Source organism: Gossypium hirsutum, chromosome A07 (genome assembly GCF_007990345.1).
Source record: "Gossypium hirsutum isolate 1008001.06 chromosome A07, Gossypium_hirsutum_v2.1, whole genome shotgun sequence".
Taxonomy (NCBI): domain Eukaryota; kingdom Viridiplantae; phylum Streptophyta; class Magnoliopsida; order Malvales; family Malvaceae; genus Gossypium; species Gossypium hirsutum.
Genome location: NC_053430.1, coordinates 3,266,437 through 3,289,526, shown reverse-complemented (window position 1 = coordinate 3,289,526; position 23,090 = coordinate 3,266,437). Strand labels below are relative to the sequence as shown.

General features: G+C 31.9%; 3 protein-coding genes and 1 pseudogene across 7 annotated transcripts; 3 read left to right on the top strand and 1 right to left on the bottom strand.

Moving 5' to 3' along the window:
• Positions 1–256: 256 nt before the first annotated feature.
• LOC107900481 (uncharacterized) lies at positions 257–3,665 on the top strand. 3 transcript variants are annotated; one of them, XR_001684950.2, is made up of 10 exons: positions 257–608; positions 1,162–1,245; positions 1,362–1,396; positions 1,505–1,616; positions 1,990–2,078; positions 2,433–2,544; positions 2,694–2,824; positions 2,916–2,964; positions 3,119–3,357; positions 3,449–3,665. XR_001684950.2 is itself a non-coding variant. In XM_041117202.1 (10 exons), exons 1-9 carry the CDS (start codon positions 411–413, stop codon positions 3,194–3,196), a joined length of 888 nt encoding a protein of 295 aa, XP_040973136.1. In that variant the 5' UTR covers positions 257–410; the 3' UTR covers positions 3,197–3,215; positions 3,449–3,665. The 3 variants fall into 3 exon arrangements, 2 of the variants coding, with proteins under 2 accessions (XP_040973136.1, XP_016681582.1); XM_041117202.1 differs by having other exon boundaries at positions 3,119–3,215; XM_016826093.2 differs by having other exon boundaries at positions 3,119–3,665.
• Positions 3,666–5,194: 1,529 nt separating this feature from the next.
• LOC107900482 (VAMP-like protein YKT61) lies at positions 5,195–8,984 on the top strand. Of its 3 annotated transcripts, XR_005930205.1 has the most exons (7): positions 5,195–5,573; positions 5,927–6,024; positions 7,090–7,194; positions 7,353–7,418; positions 7,789–7,916; positions 8,298–8,384; positions 8,729–8,853. XR_005930205.1 is itself a non-coding variant. In XM_016826094.2 (6 exons), exons 1-6 carry the CDS (start codon positions 5,381–5,383, stop codon positions 8,777–8,779), a joined length of 600 nt encoding a protein of 199 aa, XP_016681583.1. In that variant the 5' UTR covers positions 5,198–5,380; the 3' UTR covers positions 8,780–8,984. The 3 variants fall into 3 exon arrangements, 1 of the variants encoding a protein (XP_016681583.1); XR_001684951.2 differs by lacking the exon at positions 8,729–8,853 and having other exon boundaries at positions 8,034–8,384; XM_016826094.2 differs by lacking the exon at positions 7,789–7,916 and having other exon boundaries at positions 5,198–5,573; positions 8,729–8,984.
• Positions 8,985–9,911: 927 nt separating this feature from the next.
• LOC107900483 (temperature-induced lipocalin-1) lies at positions 9,912–11,037 on the bottom strand. The gene is made up of 2 exons (XM_016826095.2): positions 10,366–11,037; positions 9,912–10,281 (listed from the first exon to the last, which is right to left on the bottom strand). The coding sequence occupies exons 1-2, from the start codon at positions 10,720–10,722 to the stop codon at positions 10,099–10,101; spliced, it is 540 nt and encodes a 179-aa protein (XP_016681584.1). The 5' UTR covers positions 10,723–11,037; the 3' UTR covers positions 9,912–10,098.
• A 5,318-nt stretch (positions 11,038–16,355) lies between these two features.
• Positions 16,356–17,874, top strand: LOC107899823 (molybdate transporter 1-like; annotated as a pseudogene).
• Positions 17,875–23,090: the final 5,216 nt, after the last annotated feature.

Here is a 23,090-nt window from a genome sequence, read left to right as displayed (position 1 = left end):
TGTATACCCATGGTTGATTAAATTTTATCAATATCTTCGTTTTTTTTTTACATTAAAAAATGGGTACCCTGATAGAGAATGTAGATCTTGAAATTCGAATTATTGAATTTCCTTCAAGTGTTGTATCAGTTGCCAATAGAGAAAGGACAAATGAACTGACTATAAGTGTTTTATTAACTGATAAGCTTTTTAATTTCTTTGTCCTGACATAAATTATTATGGCATTAATTGCGTCTTTTAGTGGAATAATTGTACCATGTGACATGCTTAGCATCAGGAATCAAAGCTAAAACAAATGTAACTGTCAGATCTCAGATATGGGCTTTGCTCTTATGTTTATTATTATAACTCGATAGGTCGATCGATCTATCTATCAATCAATCAGAGCAATAGAATTAGCAGAGGTAGAAATGGAGAGATCAACAACATCGTGGCTTCGTACTTTGGGTATTCAGCTATCGCTTTGCTTTGCTCTCTACATTGTTCTCAACTTGGGTCAGCCTCAAAAGTTGGTTTACAACGATAATGGTAGCCCCTTTGACCTGTACTTTATCAGTGTTAGAGGTGGCTTTAGATCACTTCAAGAACAGACCCATCTTCTCAAACTGGTTAGTTCCTCTGTTTCTTTCCTCTTTCCTCTGTTTTCGCTTTCGTTTTCGTCTTATTTTCTCGTCCAAGTTTCTATCCCGATGGAGAATTCAAAAATTGTCAAGTCACTTCTGGCTTTGTTTCTTTGGGCACAAGAGTAATTATGGAGTTGATGAGTGTTGAATTTCAATAAGAAGAATAGAAAACAGGAGTTTTGGCTTTTCTATATCTTAAGCTGTAATGTTTATAGCGGAAAGAGTATTTACGATGAATAATCAAACAGGGATTTTGATGCTAAATCAGTGGTTGTGGGTGGCCTTCTCATGTTTTTCGTTCCGTTTACCTGATTTTCTTTCTTTTGATCATAAAAGTGGTACTTATTGATCATGGGACCTGGTGCTTGTTAAGTTGTTTATGATTACTCAACCAATTGAACCAGCCCATGTTGGCTTTAATTCCCTATTTTTATTCTCTCTATCTGATATGATTGAATCAAATTATAATTGGTGGTTGCATCAGAGCATTTGTTGTGTTAATTTCCTGGTTTGACTAAATTTATTGTCCTTGATAAAGATGGGGTATGTGGCCAAAGCTTATGATTTGAAGTTTGTGGTGAATATTAGCGAGCTTGGTGAGGACGATCCACTCATGCAGAACGTAAGTCCTCTCTGCATTTTCTCCATATACAGTGAAATTTGTTTTCAATAAGATTAATATACAAATTGTTTCTGGCTTGGTTTCCATACTAATGAATCTAAATATATGCTTTGCAGGTGACCAGGCTCTCTCCCTTATTGAATGTCCCCTGGTATACAATCCCCTTGCTAATCAAGTCTTTCACTTGGTTGCATAAGCATATTTGCATTCATCTGCCAGCGTTGCTTCAGTGAATAGTTATGGATAATGGTGCTTGTAGGTATACCACTGGAGGTTCTAAACATGATGGATTCGGTTGCTTTCTCCATCAGGTCAAACTACCCCATGGGAGAATGTTAGATATTCTCAGTTTGAATACTGCTTCATTGCAGGTGGTTACTTGTTTGTCAGATCCAGCGTTTAAATTCTTTGTTCACTGAGAGTATGATAAGATGTAAAAAGAAAATACTACTAAGTACTAACCCCTGCACCATCACTTAGTATACCGAGTTTGGTGGCCCTTATGTCATTATCATTAGTTGTTTAACCTACTTTTCTATTATAGTTCTTGGTTTTAAACCTTATAGATTGGCTATCTGGCTATTACCATGGTCAGAGGCCCTACATGTTAGAGCTTGAGTATGATTACTGAAGTGTACTTTCAAGAAATTATTCACTTGCTTTCTGTCTTATTTATGAGCATGAATATTTGTGTTAATGATCTGTCTTCTTTCCTCTAATTTGGGCTCATTATGAAACTGTAAGGACACTGTGGTTGTGGAATCACCGAGTGGCAAGAGGGGCAATTTGTCAAATTGGCTGACAAGGACATTAAAAGCAACCACAAGTGACTGGTAAATGAGACTATATCTTCGTGGCTGGTCATGCTTCAGTCTTGCAGTAGTCTACTTAACTTAGCTTTGACAAGTTTTCTGATCTCAGTGATAATAGTATAGATCAGAACTGAAATATAGTCTCAGCTGAGTTAGCACCTGTTGTTTAAGTTAGAGATCTTGCATTTCTTGTTCTGTGGCAATTGTTCAGCCTGCCTGCTGAAGTTAAAACTTCAAGAAATACTCTAAATTTTCATGGCTTGGACTGCTTTTTCCCACAACAAGTTGCTTCTTTGGGTTTCAGTTTCTTATTATTAAATGCTTGTAGATTTCCATCCGTAACAGTAGTTAAGGATTTGAGATCTATGAATCCAGGCGCATGGTAGTTGGGTTCCACCCATTGGTTGCATGTAAAGAGAATGAGGAAGAATTTACTGCAAAACTGATTAATGAGCCTCTACACCATATATTCGTGAAGTTCGGAGTGGTGAGGCTTATTCAAATTCAGTATTATGAACTCCACCATCCCCATAAAAATTGAATGGATTTACCAAAAAAACATTGATTTTCATTCACCATGACATTTCTGGTAATCTTGATGCTTAGACTGACTCAAATTTTTGTGCTTGTGTCTAGAATGTTTACCTAAGCCAGCAAGGTTGCTGTAGCTATGCCCTTCAAGATAATGTTGCTTATATAGGTAACCCAGGTTTGATTAAAGAGAACTCCCGTTTGGGTTCTGGCAATGGAAGATACCGAATTGGAACGTGAGTTATATTCTCGAAAACCTCATGCCAATCCTGTTTTCTATTTTGAATATTAATTTGAGACGAACATTTTTGTCTTTCTGTTTCTCAGAGAAATGACTAATGGGTTTCTTCTCCATAGACTCGGCTCACTGGAGATGGTAAGTACTCTATTCATTTTCAATTGATCATAGTGTATGCCCGAAGAAACTTATAGGTTCTTTGAACTTCAAAATCACCCATTAATATTGGTATTAGGCATTGGATGTCTAAATCTTTTCTTCTTGCCTGCAACTTTCCATCATTCTATGTCAGGTGACCTACTTTGTTACCTCAGCAGGGGAGATCGTCAAAAAAATTGTAGTTCAACAAAGGGGCAGACAGGTCATGTAAAAATAAATGTTTGAATCCAGTACTTATTTGCTTCCAGTATTTCCATTTCGTTTGAGCTTCTTCTCTTGGTTGTCCTTCAATTCTTCAACAATTCCTGTAGAAGGCATTCAATGTACAGTAAATTTACATTTTGGTTATCATTGTTCAGCTTGTTCCTACATGTAAGTTAGCAGTAGCAAGATTTTGTTTTAGAACTCAGAACTGTTAAATGTACTACAGTGAAACCATTGGCGAAAATTGTCTTTCTTGCAGCTACAGGCCTTGTTCCTTTACCTGTCTTGAAAAGAGGAGAATCTGAGTCTCACCATTTCCAACCCCTTCTCCCTATTTTCTTTCTGTGTTTGGTTTGTGTGTTTTCTCGCTGGTGAAGGATACCCAGCGGCATATTTTTGAATCTGAACCTTCATTGTAACTAAACTGAACCACTATTTGCCCTTTTTCTTTCGCAGTTGAAAACTTTGTTTATCAATTTCAATGCATCATTCATAGTAAACGAAGGTAAGTAAATTTATTTTTAGACATTTATTGACAGTACAAAGAATTATTCACTGTCTGCATCAAACATTAACCAAATAACAAGTTATTTTCAATTATAATATATTTGTTAAATTTTAAAAGGTTCATGGGCAGAATTTGATTCATTTTGCTCAATAAGTTATATTTATAGTTCATGGACAGCCCAACCTTGCTTTTAATTTGACTGCAGCTCCACCTTTAAATGTATGAAAATGGAAGGTTTAAATCTGTGAGATCCTATACTCTTCTAAAATTTACTTCATATTTTTTAATTTTAACTAAAAGTTTTATTTCCTTCATTCCGTGTTGTTAAATCGTTGATGTTTAAACCATCAACGTTTATTATTTGTTTAATTTTGGTTTACTTTAAAAGTATAATAAATAATTTTTAAATAAAAATTATAAAAAATATTTTCTTTTTTAAAAAGATAAAAAAATTTATGAAAAAGAATTTAAAAAGTCATTTTAAAATTTCTAAATTTATGAAAAAAATTAAAAAAAATGATTTTTTAAAAAGGAAATATGTTAGTTGCCCTTTGAACGGTAAATAAAGGTATTGATGGGCTGGGTAGTCCGTTCATCTCAATCAACCCAACCATGGCTCAACTTGACTTTGTCTATTTTATTTTTTAATAATAAATTTTAAAATATTTTATATTAATATTTATTTATTATAATTAAATTTAAATAAGAAAGAATTGTAGATTGAGTTTTAGCTCTATTGACATTGATATTGTTGTTAGTGTAGGAGAATGTAGATTTTAGTGTACTGATACATTATCTTCCTATTTAAGAGTTAGGGAGAAGTTACGAGGTATGTAAAAATCAGGGCTAAAAATTTTATTTACCTTTTTCATAATTTCATAATCTCGCAAAATTAGATGAAGGGATCAAAAATTGTAAATAAAACAATACAAGATTAAATTTTAAGTTTTAAAAGAATACAAACACCTCTTACAAATTTAAACCAAAATTGAACTGCCATTGTGCAAGATTCTTGTGGAACAAAATAGATCAACGGTCTTGATCTATCAAACTTCCTCCAAACCGATATAATTAACAATAATGTTAGTCCCTCTTTTATGCTGAAATCTAAATCTAAATATTTACATTTAATTAACATAAATTGGGTATTCTACTTTTACAACGTTATTAATAGGACTAAATTGGCAACAATATTAGTTACTATATTAAAGTGATCACGTAAAATTTTAAACTATATTTTGATTACACAATCAAAATTACATAGTTAGCCATATTCAACTAGTAATAAATTTTCATATCAATCAAATTCTTAGGATTATTTTAGAAAATCAAAATAATCAATTTAACTGCAGTAATTAATAAAGTTATCAATTTGAAACTATTAATAGTATCATCAAAAGGATCAAATTATACCAAATTAAAATAGATAAATTAAATTTTAAATATTAAATAATATAGGGACTAAAATTACAATTAAATCAAATTAAAATCGCGGCAGCCAAGGCGATTGCAAAGAATCATAAAAAGAAAACTGAAAAATCATCGACTCTCCTTTCTTACGAATCCAGACACGAAAAATAAAAACATTTTCTTTCCCTTTTTGCAGAGAGATAGATAAAGAAAAACGATCTTTTTTCAAAAAAAAAATTGTGGGTTAGGGGAAATTGAGAGAGAAAGAGAAAGATGAAGATCACGGCGTTATTGATGTTGAAGTGCATGCCGGAAGGAGCCGATCCGATAATTCTAGCCAATGCTTGCGATGTGAGCCATTTCGGTTTCTTCCAAAGGTCAAGCGTTCGGGAGTTTATCGTCTTTGTTTCTCGAACCGTCGCCAAACGAACCCCTCCCGGTCAGCGCCAGTCCGTCCAGCACGAAGGTCCGTCCACTTCGAACCATTCTTAATTTTGTGTTTTAGGATAATCTTGTTATCGTCGATTACCAATATATGTGGTAGTTGGATCAAGAACATCGTGTTTGGATCTTTTGTTTTCTATCTTGTCTTAGATTGCGATCTTTTTTGAATTTTCGATTTTACGAGTAAAACGAATATCATGATTCATTTGCGTTTTCTCTCGATTAATAAAGATTTCTCACGTTATGGGGTGATCTTTATGTTTTTATTAACTTCGTTTCTATTTTAGGTTTGAGAAGATGATTTGGTTGATCATGACGAGACTATGAGAAATTATGATTAATAATTTATTTATTGGTTTGGTGATGTTATTGTAGAGTACAAGGTACATTCTTACAACAGAAATGGACTTTGTGCAATTGGATTTATGGATGATCACTACCCTGTTCGAAGTGCTTTTTCGCTTCTCAACCAGGTAATTGAATTCTCTGTGTCATGATTTGTCTTAAGCTTCAATATCATCCAATCTTACTGGCTGCAATATTGGTGTTTTCAGTTGTTTGCATCTAGTTTTCTTAGTACAATTTTATAGGGTGTCATAGCCCGAGACTGTGATTATAGCAGGAAATGAAGAGAAAGCAAAAGAGAGAAGAAGAATATATGAAAGAGAGAAAGGATACTTTCATTCATGATTAGAACTGTTTACATGAATATATGAATAGCGACTAGATTACTGTAAAATGAGCTAATTTATAGGAGCAATAATGTAATTATTGACAGTTGTCCTATTTACAACAGGAGCTTCAAATTCTAGATATTGGCCTAATTCCAGCTCAGTAACCACTGCTTCTTTCCTCATTCTGATCCCTCTGGCTGATACTTTGCCTACCAGCTCTCAGCTTGTACTCTAGCTATCAAATATTAGCTCCCTTGCAGCTCCATTAGCTTCCATCTTCCCAGCTCTTTGCTTCTCTTCGTTTCCTGGCTCAGCCTTCAGCTTATTCTCATTTCTCAGCAGTTCCAAGATTAAGTCTAAGCTCAGTCTCATTTTCCAGCTCAATTCCGGGCTTAACCAGATCCTTTGTTTCACGTGGAACCTTATCAGCAGGCTCTACTCTTAAATTTATCACACAGATTTTTTGCACACTGTTTTGTTTCAAGAGATATACAGAAATAGCAATAATAGCTAAAATTTTCCTTCAAATACTACCTTTTGATTGGTTCCCACTGTTAACTTAAGTTTATGCTTGTTGCTTGCCACATATGTTGGATATGGTTATCCTTTTTGATTCATGGTTAGCTGGATAGGGGTTCGGTTTCCTTCTCTTTGAACCTGATAGTGATAACCAGATGGATTGGTGGAGGTAGATGTGTGTATTGACACTAAAAGTTTAAGATGATGTCAAGAGTCCAGGTCACATATCATCACATTTGGTATGCATTACTTTTATTGTTCTTTGTTTTGGTGTTGTGAAATATATCTGCGAGGTTGTATCCCCTTTGGTTTCTTTGAAGAAATTCAAATAGTAATGTTTGGCAGGTGATAGATGAATATCAGAAAAACTTTGGGGAATCATGGAGAACTGCACAAGCTGATAGCACTGAACCTTGGCCCTATTTGGATAATGCTTTGACCAAATATCAGGTGTCTGTTTTGTTTCTCGTGCATTTCTGCTGTGTTTTAATGTGATGTGTAATTATAATTTTCAAATTAATTTCACAATTTATTTTCAGAGCATGTTACCAGGAGCTTTATAGGAGTTACATTTAGAAAACCTTCCATAACCCTCTTTCTGTTTTCAGGACCCAGCAGAGGCAGATAAATTATTGAAAATTCAGAGGGAGTTGGATGAAACTAAAATCATCCTTGTAAGTATTTTGCTGTTTTTGTGCAAAAATATGACAATTTTGTGTGCTTTCCTTTTAGCTTTCAGCTACCGTACTATGCAATCCTCAGCTTCAATTATCATTTCGTTGCTATTCATATTTGAAAGTTTTTTTCCTTTATTGTCATGAATGATATCATTTCAATAGAAAGACTTTTAATTCATAGTGAACTAGTATATATTTTTCTTTAATGTTGTGATTCAATGATAACGATTCCAAAGGAAGATTTGTTTCTAAAGAACAAATTAGTAATGATCATTGTGGGATTAACTGGGGGTGATGTTTGGAAACTGATTTTGTAGCTTTTCATTTGGATCTTATAAATTATTTCTCCTTCGTATTCTGCTGTCAGGAAATGACTGGAAAAGTGGTTTGCTGATATACTTGTGGCCTATTGTCATTGTTGGGAGAGAAGTGTTGTGAAATATTCAAGTTTAGATCATATGAACTGCCAAGTGGCTAGTTAGAAAAGACGAAAAGGTCAATGGTTACTGACAACTAAAGTGAATTTAGGTTCCATTGTTTGCATACAATTTGTTCAAATTAGTTCATACCTCCTAATACTTGGCTGTAAATTCCTTGTGGAATTGATTTCAGGTCCATCAAGAAATGGTGTCTTGGTTTGATATGTTGGGCACATCAAGCACTTAATAAGTGTCATCTCTTTGTTTTCTTACCATGTTCTCAACTTGAACATTATAAAGGAATAATTGTTAGCTAATGGTTTATGTTTTCTATTAAACTTTTGCCATTTAAAATGCAACTTGAAGAAATCTTGAAAGTTTTAGCATGCTTGTGTTAGCATTTTGATTGATTATTAATTCTTCTTTCACTCATAGAAATGATTATTTTTTGATGCAGCATCAAACTATTGATAGTGTGCTTGCACGAGGTGAGAAGCTGGACAGTTTAGTTGAGAAGAGTTCAGATCTGAGTGCGGCATCTCAGGTACATGCGCAAGACAATATAATCCTATATGCGAGGCTTATATTTCTTATTGTTCCTTTTTATTAATCGTTACTATTCTAATGGTAGTCACTTTGAATTTATCTCCTCTCCCTTTCTCATTTGTGCCCTTTTAGAGATTATTATCGTCTTTACTACAAGGTAAATTGATATCATTATGTCAAGTCCAGCATACTCTGATTATGTCTTCAAATTGTCCTAAATATCGTGGGTTTATGACAACAATGCTCATATCCATCCTTTTTATTAAAACTGTGACATCTTCATCTGAATTGAACAACCAAATGTAATTGCTAACATGAAACCTATTTTGGTTATTGAAACAGATGTTCTACAGTCAGGCTAAGAAAACCAATCAATGTTGTAGTATACTGTAAACCTTGTAGAGAAAAACAGCTATGCAGTGATGTTAGCATCTGAAGCTGGTGGTAACTGTTATTTGTTTATATGGTTTATTCCTTATTACTTGTAGTGTGTGATAGGAGAAATAGCCAAATTTTATGTCCTGTTTTTCCTGCAGTTCTTATGTTGTGATGATACAACATAACTTTGCTTCTAATAAAAATATGAAGGGGTTGGCGATGTTGTTTTGTGTTGGTACTAAAGATAGATAGACGTTATTGAAATTTACTTGAAGTGAACTACTTTTTTAAGAAAATTATTATTGCCTGGATTTAGTTTTAAATAAGCGACCGGTATCTCTCGATGTGCACCTCCAAATCAAGTCTTTTTTCTGTGCTTCATTTTCCTTATAAAAAAGATTAAATAAAAGTTTTTGAAACTAAACAAAAAATTTTCTATTTTCAATTTTTTAAAATTAATATAATATTTCCTTTCAACTTTTAAAAATTATTTTGAAATTAATATATAATGTTTTTGTTTTCACCTCTTTTTTAGTTAAATTATGCTATTAATCTTAAAAAATGTGGATTTATTTTTTATATTTTAATTTAGTCATTTTAGTATTTATGTTTTTTTTTAAAATTTAAAATTTTAGTTATCATCGACCAATAATTATTAAATTCATTCAATTAAATTTTATTATTTTTAAAATATAATGTGATAAATATATTATTATGTATGTAATATCATATTATTTTTGTTATTTTCATATATTTTTCACTAAAACTTCAATTAATAAATTAACTATTATTATTAGTATCAAGATTAAAATTTAAAAATTTAAAAAATATAAAAACTTAAATATAACCCTTTTATTTTCAGGTAATTTTTACGTTAACAAGTAAAAAAAAATAAAAAAAATATGATGGGATATTAATATGATTAATGATTCATGAATGGCTGTAACGCATGGTATGAGTGTTCCCCGCCATAAAACAAAGGGTTGGTTTCGCGCGAAGAGAGAGAAGCAGAAGCTGTGTGGTCCACAGTCAGTCCACAACTCCCCCGTCCTATGTAGTAGATAGATAGATAAGCATTCAGTCACATCATATCTGAAGAGTGGCAGAGGATCAATATTCATCAATACACATGTTCCACCACCATCCATAACCATTAAAACTGTACTTCAGGTATGGATATAACAATACACAAGCTTACATTCATACAACAATGTCTCTCTTTAGGACACTACCACTAGCACAAGATGAGAATCGACTTCAATAAAAAAAGACACAAACTGGATTTTGATGCCAATATATTTATTTTTGTACACTTCACCATGATTCATCTTTTCCTACTTCCCGAACAGGGATTTTATCCACCAGAACCCTTTCTCTTGGGGGACATGCTCTCCTTCTGGTGTAGAATCACTTTGTGGTGTCTTATGCAGTTTGCTCACATCATACCCCAAGTCTTTAGCCTTCTGCTCCAACATGTTGTAGATTTCTTCATCCATATGTTTCTGCCTGCATAATATCTGCGACAAATATAACCCACAATTATAACTACTGCATACTAGAAAGAGCGATTGAAAGGGTTAATAAAGGCATAATAATAGTACCCAAAGGTACTTCTTGGTAGGACCACCAACAAGAACATATTGATAATCCTCATCAATGTATAAAACCCAGTAATCCCCAGTAACAGGAATGATAGGCAAGAAAGGAGGAACGTAGAATTTGACTTTGAGCTTGGCTTCGTCACTCTTGGGATCAGCCTTGTAGGCGGTGCCTTCTATGGAATCTTTCTTGCCATTAACAAAAGTCTCATTAAGCACATGCACCGTCCCATCTTCCTTCAGAGTGTAAAAAGCGCTGGTGTTCTCCCCCTTCTTAGGTTGAAAGAAAGATGGGAAGGAAGCTATCTCGTACCACTTTCCCATGTATCTTTGGATGTCCAAGTTCTTCACCACTTCCATTGTTTGAGGTTTGTGAGAGGAGTGATTTCTTTTGTTGGGCTTAAGATGGTTTATAATCTGGTTTCAGTTGAATATAAGGGAAAATAAGGATTTAATATTTGCAATGGGGGAAGTATTGAATGAAACGTGGACGAGTAAGGACCACACATGTGAAGAAGGTGTGAATGCAAGAAGCTACTACATGCACATGGGAGCTTCTGGGCCGTTTATGGGAAGTGGGAACAGGGTATGGCCTTATGGGGTCGTTTTGTTGTGATGCTGAGAGTGAGAGATTGCAAGAAAGGTAACTTAGACAGGAAGTAAAAGGACAATAATGAACTGACTAAGAAATGGTTAGAACAGTCCAATTAGACCATTTCATTAGAGGAAGGAAAGAGACAAATGAGTTGCTTGTACAGCAATCAAACCAATAATTGAAACACCAAATGAATTGATTTTCTAGAAAAATTGATATTATTATTTTAGTGTTTGGATGGTAGTAAAACATTTTATATATGTGTATGTATGTATATATTTTTTATATGTAAAATTTATTTTCATTTATTTTTACACAGAGAAATAAAAACGCAATTCAACAAGAATTAAAGAGAAGGAAAAAAGAATGGATGAAGCACATCCTATTCATCATTTACGTTATTACTATCATATAATATCTACTTGTTGGAAGCTGGCTGGAGTTGGATAAATGTACACCAATTCCATTGATGGCCACGGGTGGGTGAATCTTGTATGCATTGCCCTTGTGTTAAACCAAGTCCCTGGTTCAGGCTTCACCACATTCACAGTGCCATTTTGCTTTCCATCATTGATGCATGGGCTAACGCTATCTCATACTATCTTCCCATATACCTTTCCATGTCCCCATTCCTTCACTACTTGCATTCCCTTTTAGTTTACAATTTTTTTTTACCACAGATTTTTTTTTATTTATCATTTTTGGTTCATTGGCTAATCTTCTTAAATGAAATGAGGGAGAGGAACCATGTAGCATGTGTATGTTATGGTTTAAATAAATCCAAACTTAGCGTTAAAACTTTAGAGATGATGATATTAAGAGGGATGGTCATGAATTTTCGAAAAAATTATTAATCTCAATGAACTATAATACGAACATGATTGATATCATAAAAAAAATCAAAATTACCTATTTTTTATAGTTTCATAATTGTTGAATAACATCTTAATTGAACTATTATAAGGTCAAATAAAATGGAATTCCAAATATGACAAATTATTGTTTTGTCATAAAAGTGAACACTTCCTTCAACACATTGCAACAACTTCAAATATTTTAACATTGCTCAATATTTTCCCTTTGTAAAGCCATAATTTTAATAGTACACAGTACTAAAATATTTATTATGATAAACTTTTATTTAAAATATTATATTATATAATACAGATCAAAATATTATTATCCATTTTAACTTTAATAAATATTTTTTTGAATTATTTCATTATAGATTCCGATTATATCTGTTCTTTTTAACACAATGTTAGAACTATTCATAATTTCTTCCCAACTCATAAATAGGAGGATAATGTGTTTTAGCATACTCGAACCCATATATTCTCCTACATTGACAAGAATGTTCATACCAATCGAGTTAATACTTAATCGACAACCTTAATAAATGTTAAAATACCATCAAATTAGTTAAATTACAATTAGGATGTTTACAAATCAAACCTTAATTAATTTAAATTGAAATAAATAAAAAGAGTTAAAAATATATAATATGTTAAAATTTAATTATTTATTTCAGGTTTTTTCAATTTTTTCTTATGATTTTTTCAACTTTTTTTTTCAAAATTTTAATTATTTTCATGTAATTTAATTAAAGTTAAATTAAGGTAGAGAAGATGTTATATATAGATGAGTGTATAGTACCATTTGTATTTTCTTATGAACAGTAAAAACAAATTACATCATATTAATGACTTAATCACACCACGAATTTTATCTTGTTGAAGATCCCTCATGACCTCATTAGGAGGCACATCAAATTTTTGTAAGCTCAACTTCCACGCAAGACAAATCTTAGTCAAACAGTTCGCAATTAAATTTGATTCTCTGGATACCACTCTGATCCTTCATTGTATTTTAAAATATATGATCCTTTAAACCTTTCGAGTAATTTAATGATGTAACTCTATTTTATTAATGTCTAAAAATTAAATATTTTAAGATAATCTTAATTTAAGTAATCCCGTATTTATTACACCCGATTAAATATAATCAATTCCAGAATAAATGTTTTCAACATATAAGCAAAAATTAATGAATGGAAATATGACTATCATCGTGGCCACCTCATTACTACCAAGAAGATATTTACGCAAGTTGTTTACGATGCATACAAAATATATTTTTATTTATTAAATATAAAAGATATTTAAATTAAATTAATAAACAAATTTAATAGAAATATAAAAGAAAAAATTGGTTGAAATCGAGAATCATGTACCTGCAACAAGGGCTTCATCCAAAATATTTTTCGTGAAATTTCATAATGAAATAAAAAAATATATATTTCAAAATTTTTTTAAAATACGTGTTTTTATGTATATTATAGATAATAATTTTAGAGAAATAAAAGTGTCACAATTTTATATTGATTAAAGAACACTCTAATAAATTACACTTACACTATAAATAAATATCAAAATTTTCACTATTTTGCTCAGCTCTTTAGAATTTTTTTTTCCATTTGATGAAATTAACGAAAGATTACTTATAATTTAAAATTATTTATATATATATCTCAATATTTTTACAAGCATTTTAAAGTTTTCCCATTTAAAGAAATTCTTAAAAGAGAACTTATAGTTTAAAGTTATTTATATATAATATGATATGTATTACATGAAAAAAGAGAAACATTAATGTTTAAAGAAAGGAGTATTGGTTTGGAAATAACCTATAACTCGGGCATTCTAATATTGTAATAAGTTTTTTTTGGAACTAGAACAATGTGCTACTGCACATTGAAAATAATTAGTCAATTTACTTTTTGTTCAAACTGTTGTCTAAACAAATTCTCCAGATATGAAATTAAACAAGATAGAGAACAATAATGAAACAATGCATATAAGGAGAAATAAACACACAATGTTTGTTCAACAATTGATCCAACCATCTATCGGCTAAAGCCCAATCTACCCTTACAAAAAAAGCAACCGCATCTCAACTTGTTACAACCACTTACTCAAATACCTTACTTACAAATAGTTTAAACTATCACAAGCAATGCCTACGAAATGAGTGCAAGAATACAAAGGAAAACCAATAGAAAGTAAACCGGCATATTAGCACAGCACTCTTCAAAAAGATGCAACTTCAGCATACGAACTGCTACCTATTTATAAGCCAAATAAGGCAGCCACCCAAATCGAATTTCGTAGAGATAAAATCATCCTTAATAACATAACAATCCTTGATAAATAAACTCCAAATTTTATCCCTAAGATAAAGCCTGGTAAACCAATTAATCATTGGCTCATAAATCACCAAGGATTAAAAGAATAAATATAAGTCTTAATTGATAAAGCATGTTGATCTTAATCTTCCTCAAACAATTACACACTAGAGCTTGAGATAAACTAAAACATGTCATAGGATTTATCTGCTTATGATAAAAACACATATGAAGGTCTAAGTAAAAAATGCCATCATCTAATGACACTTAGACTGTCGAAAGAAATCTATTTGGATAGATATTTTAAAAAAGTTGTCTAAACAAGGATTGAAACATCAACATTGACCAACTCTGGTCCTAACACACACATCCAATGCAATACTAAATTTGTTTTAAATGTTAGGCAATTTATTTTAAGTATCATTCTAATACAGTACTAATTTTGTTTTACATGTTTAACTGTTAGGCATTTTGTCTTAAATGTTAGGCTGGAACTATTAGGCTAGAACTATATGTTTTAAATGTTGTCTTAAATAATGCTTCAAATGTTAGGTTGGAATTGTTAAGCTAGAACTAAATTAAGTTTGTTTTAGAATAGGAATGATGTGTGAATGGAGTAAGGTTGGCGTCTATAGTATACAGGATGTATCTTGAGAATAGTATTTTTTTTATCGTTTTTCTTTTTATTTTTAAGTGATTTTTGTTATTATTCAAAATTTTCTCTTAAAAAAACAAACTTTGTATTTTTTCTTGGGAATAGGGAAAGTTTTGTGGAAACACATTGCCTTTCAAGTTTGTAGATAAAAAATTTCCACATAATAATAATTAAGAATAGTTATTTGAAAATACTTAACATATATATTTAATATAATAAGGTACAAAAGAATGTAATGATTGCAAGTGGCTATTTTTATTTTTTATGTAATTTCTATAGTTTTTATTTTATTATTCATTATTTATTAGGTTAGATTTTTTAAAATTTTCATTATCTATTAGTTGTATTTATATGGTAATAATAATTTTCAAAACAGAGAAATAAAAGCGTCATAAATTTTATATTGACTAAAGAACACTCTAATAGCTCACCCCTAAACTATTAATAAGTGTATATTTTCTCACTATTTTTATAGGCTCTTTAAAAAAAATTTCATTTGAAGGAATTAATGAGAAAAGACTTATAATTTAAAGTTATTTATATATACGTCATTATTTTATGAGCATTTTATAGTTTCTTCATTTGAAGAAATCTACGAGAGAGATCTTATAGTTAAAAGTTATTTATATATATTATGATATATATTATATAATCAACTTTTCAAAATTCCTTCATTTGAATAAATTCACAAGAGAGGACTTGGAATTTAAAATTACTTATATATGATATATATAGAAATAATATTATTTAAAGAAATGAGTATTGGTTTGTAAATAATCCCAGAACTTTGGAACTAGAATGATTCCAATAAGGTTGTTTTAGATATTGTTTTAAATGTTAAGTTGGAACTGTTAGATTAGAATTGTATTAAGTTTGTTTTAGAACTGGAATGATACGTAAATACAATAAGGTTGACATATATAATGTTTATGATGTATCCTCAAAATAGTCTCTCTTTCTCTCTCTCTCTCTCTTTGTTATTTTCTTCTTTTGATTGATTTTTGGTATTATTCAATTCAAAGGTGTAACAAAAATTGGTCCGTTCGAGTAAAAGATATTATACTTTATCTTGAGAATAGGAAAATAATTATTCTTAATAAAATTACGTGGAAATGCATTGCCTTACACTATAAGTGGGTGTCATTTTTCTTACTATTTTTATTAGCTTTTAAGTTTTTTTCATTTGAAAAAAAAATACAAAAAATACTTACAATTTAAATTTATTTATATATACATTTATTTTTGAACTTTTTCGAGTTTCTTCACTTGAATAAATTCATGAAGGAGGGTTTACAGTTTAAAACTATTTATATATAATATGATATAATTATATAAAAGTGAGAGTGCTTATAGTTTAACGTTATTTATATATAGTACAAAATATACATTATATGTAAGAGAGAATAACGTTTAAAGAAAGGAATATTTGGTTTGTAAATATTTTGTTCTTCAATATGGTAATAAGTTTGTGTACTAAATTTATTTTAGAACTGGAGTGTTGTGTTAACAGTAAGGTTGACGTGTTGTTTTTTATTGTATGCTTAGCATGACATATTCGCCTTCACATGAATCAAAAGGAAAATGAAAATCTCCACTTCATAAGATAGCTATCATCTATAAAACCCACACATTCCATTCTCAGTCCATACACACTGCCGTATTTCAAAGCTAGCCATGGAGTCTCAAAACCCCCAAACATCTGAAAACTTAGACAGCAACCCCACCTCTCTTTCCATGGATAACTTAGTTCACAAAGTGAAAAGCAACTTAGTTTTTCGATCCAAATGGGCAGAACTGAATGGTGCCATGGGAGACTTAGGCACATATATTCCTATTGTATTGGCCTTGACACTTGCCAAGGACCTTAACTTAGGGACCACATTGATATTCACTGGTGTCTACAACATGCTCACTGGCGCCATATATGGTATTCCATTGCCTGTCCAACCCATGAAGTCGATTGCAGCCGTAGCTATATCAGATGGTCCGGATTTTAATATCCCGGAAGTAATGGCGTCCGGGATTTGTACCGGTGCAATCTTGTTGGTCTTGGGTGCTTCAGGGTTGATGCAGCTGGTGTACAAACTGATGCCTCTATCTGTTGTTAGGGAATTCAGTTGTCACAAGGCTTAGCATTTACTATGACTGCCGTTAAGTACATTAGAAAGGTTCAGGATTTTTCGAAATCGAAGTCTGAAGAGAATAGGCATTGGGTGGGATTGGATGGACTGATTTTGGCTATTGTTTGCGCTTGTTTCATAATTGTTATCAATGGTGCGGGTAAAGAAAGAAATGAAAGAGAGACTAGTAATGTTGACGATGAAGAAAGGAATATGAGAAGTAAAAGAATTAAGAAAACCATGGCTAATATTCCTTCAGCTTTTATCGTTTTCTTATTAGGCGTAGTTTTGGCATTCATACGAAAGCCTGCCGTGGTGAAAGGCATTAAATTTGGACCTTCATCAATGGAGGTCGTGCAATTCACTAGTCATGCATGGAAACAAGGATTCATCAAGGGAACCATTCCCCAACTGCCCTTATCAATTCTGAACTCAGTGATTGCAGTCTGCAAGTTGTCATCAGATCTGTTTCCAGGAAAGGAATTATCAGCTACTTCGGTTTCGATGACCGTGGGGCTAATGAACTTGGTGGGTTGCTGGTTTGGTGCCATACCATGCTGCCATGGTGCAGGTGGGCTAGCCGGGCAGTACAAGTTTGGAGGCAGGAGTGGTGGGTGTGTAGCCATTCTAGGTGTAGCTGAATTGGTGTTGGGTTTGGTTTTAGGAACATTTTTAGTGAGGATTTTGGATTGGTTTCCCGTTGGCATATTGGGTGTTTTACTATTATTTGCAGGGATTGAGCTAGCAATGACCTGCAGGGATACGAATTCAAAGGGAGAATGTTTTGTAATGTTGATATGCACAGCTGTTTCGCTTGTAGGGTCAAGTGCAGCACTGGGATTTGTTTGCGGAATGGTGGTGCATTTCCTTCTCAAACTAAGGTTATATTTGTTTAAATGAAAATGGTTCTAAAAAATGAATTATTCTAAAAAATGAATTACCTTTATGAAAAAATTAATATTTTTTTTGTTAGTCGATAAATTTCATGAAAATATTTTATACAAGTTATTTTTTAATGAAATAAATATACATTTATATAATATACGTAATTTAAATTAAGTTTTAATTAAGCATAATTATAAATTTCAATTATTATAAGGAAATGTTATATATTTATAATAAATATATTTATGTTGTGTTGTTTCAATAAGAACAATTTTCAGAAAATAATTTCAAGATAATTTTTCAAATAATAAAAAATATTTTATGCGAAATCATCCAAACATAAAAATTATCAATTTTTTCAAAAAAATCAATCAATATTCCAAAAATCATTTTCTAAAAAATTATTTTCAGTAACACCACCATGCTTTCAAGTAATGCTTTAAAGAACCGAATAAATGTATGTTATGGATCACCATAACAATGCTGTGGTTCTTACATATCATGTTTGATTGATATTGTAATTCTACGTGTAATGTAAAGTGTGTTTGTACAATAAAAAATAGTAATTATTCTCTTGTCTAATTTCTCATATCAATGTATATTTTGTTTAATTGTATAAATTGTAATTATATAAATTTAAATTTTAAAAATATTATTTATAAAAATTATTAATATTACTTGAAAAAAAATTTAAACAAGTAACAAAACCTACAACCAAATTATTATATACAATATGTTAGTGCAAGAAAATATTCGACAATATAATTACTAATAAAATTAATTAAAAAATAATAAGTATTTTAGTAATTTTATTTTAACTATTTTAGCATTCCATATTTGTTGATAAAATTTTCAAATTATTTAAATTAGATTAATAAAATATATCATATAATTATATTATAAAAAATTAAAATATATGTTTTAATTAAAATATTATTGTTATTATATAAAAATAACTCTTTAAACTTAAATTATGTACGAGCTTTTTTGAAAAAAATTGTAATTGGATTTAAGTATAATTGCTTGTATTTACCTATGTAACTACTTCATTAATTCTCACTCTTTAAGAGTTTGAGAGTGTAATTAGGGTACTCTAATTATATTCAATTCAATAAGACCTACTAATTACAGTAGCTACCCAAGCATGACAGAGATACGTGTTAAGACCAAGGTTGTCTAAGACTAATAACTCGACTCTTATTCAAACACATGTTTAAACATAATCTGTTTAACAAATGTTTAAACACTTGTTCAAACAAAACTTTTGGACAACTTGAATATTACAAGGTGTTGTCATTTTGACTTGGGCCTGCATATACATTTTATCATAAGCAAATGAGACCCTGAACATATTTTATTTCATCTCAAACCTATGTGGATCCTACGTGGTGGCTGAAGAAAGATTAGAAATTGACATGCCTTTATTGGATAAGGCTTATGCTTATCCTTTAGCCTCTATCTTGGATGATTTATGTGTTGATTTTATGGAGATTATCAAGCTTTATCTTGAGATAAGATTTGAAGATTATCTATCCAATATTATTGTAGCATTAAAGAAGTATTTATCTCTACTTAGTACTAATTGATTAAGGCTGCCATATTGAGCCTATAAATAGGCAATTGGGTCGCAAATGAAGATGTGTCGTTTAAGAGAGTGATGTGCTAATTTGTTAAAGTTTCTTTTGTTGTTTTTTCCTTATATGTTTGCACTTATATCGTAGGCATTTTTTTGAGAGACTTAACTCTTTTTAAGTGAGAATTTGGGTGAGTGGTTATAACAAGTTAGAGCTAGCTAGCAATGGTAGAATAAGCTTTAACCAATAGGTGGTTAGATGAATTGTGGAATAAACCATTCACTGAGCGAGGCTCCATTGTTGGCACATAATTAAATTAACCTTGCATAAATAAATTATAAAAAGTTAGAAGAGTGAAGAGACTTGAATATGAAAAGTGAAAAAACTTGAATATAAATAGTGAAGAGACTTGAAGATGAAAAGTTAAGAGGCTTGAATATGAAAAGATACACACATGCATGAATAGTCACAACTCCTAGCATATAGTGATATAGATGAATAGTCACTTACAACTCCTATATAAAGAGTTGTATGTGATGAAGAATTATTAACTTTGTGTGCTTGAAATAAAAGATTATTTGAAAGAATTTTTTCATACAAAATTTATTTCTCTTCTCCATTATATTCTTTATCATTTTCTTTGTTTTATTTCTCCAAATATTAATCATTCAACTACAAATTGGTATCAGAGCCTTGTTCGATCGAAATGAACAATTCTATTCATCTTTCTTCCGTTCCCCAATTAACCAAAGAAAATTATGGCAAATGGAGTATCCAAATGAAGGCTCTTCTTGGATCTCTAGAAGTTTGGGAGATTGTTGAAAAAGGTTATAATGAAGTTGAGGCTGAAGTGGAGGAAGGATTAACACAAGTTCAAAAAGAGAGTCTAAGAAAATCAAGGAAGAAAAATCAGCAAGCCTTATTTTGGATATATCAAGGAGTTCAATCATACGAAGCGGCTTGGGAAAAAATAGCTTGTGCCACCACGGCAAAACAAGCATGGGAATTTTTACAAAATTCATTCAAAGGAGATGAAAAGGTGAAAAGAGTTCGGTTGCAAACTCTTCGAGGAGAGTTTGAAAGATTGCAAAAAACAGAGTCAGAATCAGTTTCTGATTACTGTTCACGGGTTTTGTCCATAGTCAATCAATTAAAAAGAAATGGTGAAACTATGAATGATATTCGTGGTGTTGAGAAAATCCTCCGTTCTTTAGATTCCAGATTTGACTACATTGTGGTTGCCATTGAAGAATCAAAGGACTTGAGTACCATGACTATTGATGAACTCACAGGTTCGTTGCAAGCCCATGAAGAAAGATTAAACAAGAAGAAAAATGAAGTAGATCTAGATCAAGCACTCCAGTCAAAGTTGTCTCTAAATGAGAATAAGAGAGATTTTAAAAATCAAAGAGGGAGAGATCGTGGTCATGGAAGAGGAAGAAATTTTAGAGGAAGAGGCTCAAATACTCGTGAAAGAGGTGAAGATGTAAGCATGGAGAATGGATGGAAAGAAGCCAACCAAAGTCAAAATTTTAGAGGATCACAAAGAGGACGTGGACGTGGAAATCAAAGAGGAAGAGGTCGTGGCTATTTTGAATGTTATAATTGTCGCAAACCTGGTCATTTGGCAAGTGAATGCTGGTACAAAAAAGAAGAGAAAAATGAAGCTAATATAGTACAAAATAATCAAGAGCAAAAGCAAGAAACTTTGTTGCTCGTATCTCATGGTGGAGAGATTGATGATGTCTGGTACATAGACAGTGGTGCTAGCAAGCATATGACAGGTAACAAAAATTTATTTTCGAAGTTCTTTGAATCTGATTGTGGAGAAGTAAAAGTAGGAGATGGAAAAGCTTACAAAGTTAGCGGTGTTGGTGAGTTGGAGTTCAAAACAAAGCAAGGAAGGGTAGAGAAAATGTCTAAAGTTTATTTTGTTCCTGGTCTTAAAAATAATCTGCTTAGCGTTGGGCATCTTTTGAAGAAGGGGTATGATATTCATTTCCGTGACATGGCTTGCTATTTATCAAAGAAAAATCAGGTTGTTGCTAGAGTTGGAGTGGCATCAAATAATCTTTTCTCTCTTACCCTTCAAAATCAGAATATGTCTTGTTTTATTGGTGCTCATAAAGGAATTTCAAAGTTATGGCATGATAGATATGGACATTTAAACTATGGAAATTTGGAGATGCTTTCAAGGAAGATGATGGTTAGAGGTTTACCAAAAATCGATCGGCTTGATGATGTTTGTGAAGCATGTCAACTTGGAAAGCAACACAAAATTGCTTTTCCTTCTCAATCCTCGTGGAAAGCAAGAAGACCATTGCAACTTATTCACTCAGATCTTTGTGGTCCAATGACAGTTTCATCTTTAGGAGGTAATCGTTACTTTATCTCTTTCATTGATGATTACTCAAGAAAGTTATGGGTGTATTGTGTCAAAGAAAAATCAGAGGCTTTTCAGAGATTCAAAGATTTCAAGGCAGAAGTGGAGAACTTTACTGGGTTGAAAATTAACACATTGCGTACAGATCGTGGAGGTGAATATTTTTCAAAAGAATTTGAGAAATATTGCCGAGATAGTGGCATCCGGCATGAAATGACAGTCCGCCATACACCTCAGCAAAATGGTGTGTGTGAAAGAAAGAACAGAACAATTATGGAAATGGCTAGATGTCTTCTTAAGAAGAAGAGGTTATCAAGAAGATTTTGGGCTGAAGCTGTTTCCTGTGCAGTTTATCTTATAAACAGATCACCGACAAGAAGCTTGGAGAATTGCACACCACATGAGGCGTGGTATGGTATAAAGCCTAGTGTTAGTCATCTTAGAGTATTTGGGAGTGTTGCCTACTCTCATATTCCAGATGTAATGAGAAGCAAGTTGGATGACAAGTCAGAGAAATGCATTTTCATTGGCTATAGTGAAAGAAGTAAGGCATACAAGTTGTATAATCCGGTGACAAAGAAGATTGTGATAAGCCGAGATGTTCGGTTTGATGAAAATTCCATGTTTGAAGATATGAAAGTTGAAAAGGAAAATTTGCCAATTTTTCCTTTTGAACTTGAAGAAGAAGAAGAGGCAGTAATTGAGAATGCTGAAGATGATGCTCAAGTAGAAAATCCTCCTGCTTCCCCAAGTTCTTCATCAAATTCTTCTTCATCTAGCCCGATCCGAAAAACGAGAAGCATCCAAGAGTTATATGATGTAACGGATGAAGTTGTGCAAAATGATGCTGTATTCTTTGCCTTCTTTGCAGGAGAAGATCCAATTTCTTTTGATGATGCATATTAAGAAGAAATATGGAGGAAAGCCATGAAAGAAGAGATTTGCTCAATTGAAAACAATGATACATGGGAACTCACAGATTTACCGCCGCACAAGAATTCAATTGGAGTCAAATGGGTGTACAAGACAAAGATGAATCCGAATGGCTCTATCAACAAGTACAAGGCAAGACTGGTTGCAAAAGGATACAAGCAAAAGGAAGGAGAAGATTTTACAGAGGTATTTGCTCCAGTTTCAAGACTTGAGACAGTTCGGTTACTTATTTCTCTTGCTGCCCAAAACAATTGGAAAATGTTCCAAATGGACGTAAAATCTGCGTTTTTGAATGGTGTTCTCAAAGAAGAAGTCTATGTTGATCAACCACCAGGGTTTGTCAAAAATGAGAAGAAGAAAAAGTTTACAAGTTGAAGAAAGCTTTGTACGGGTTGAAGC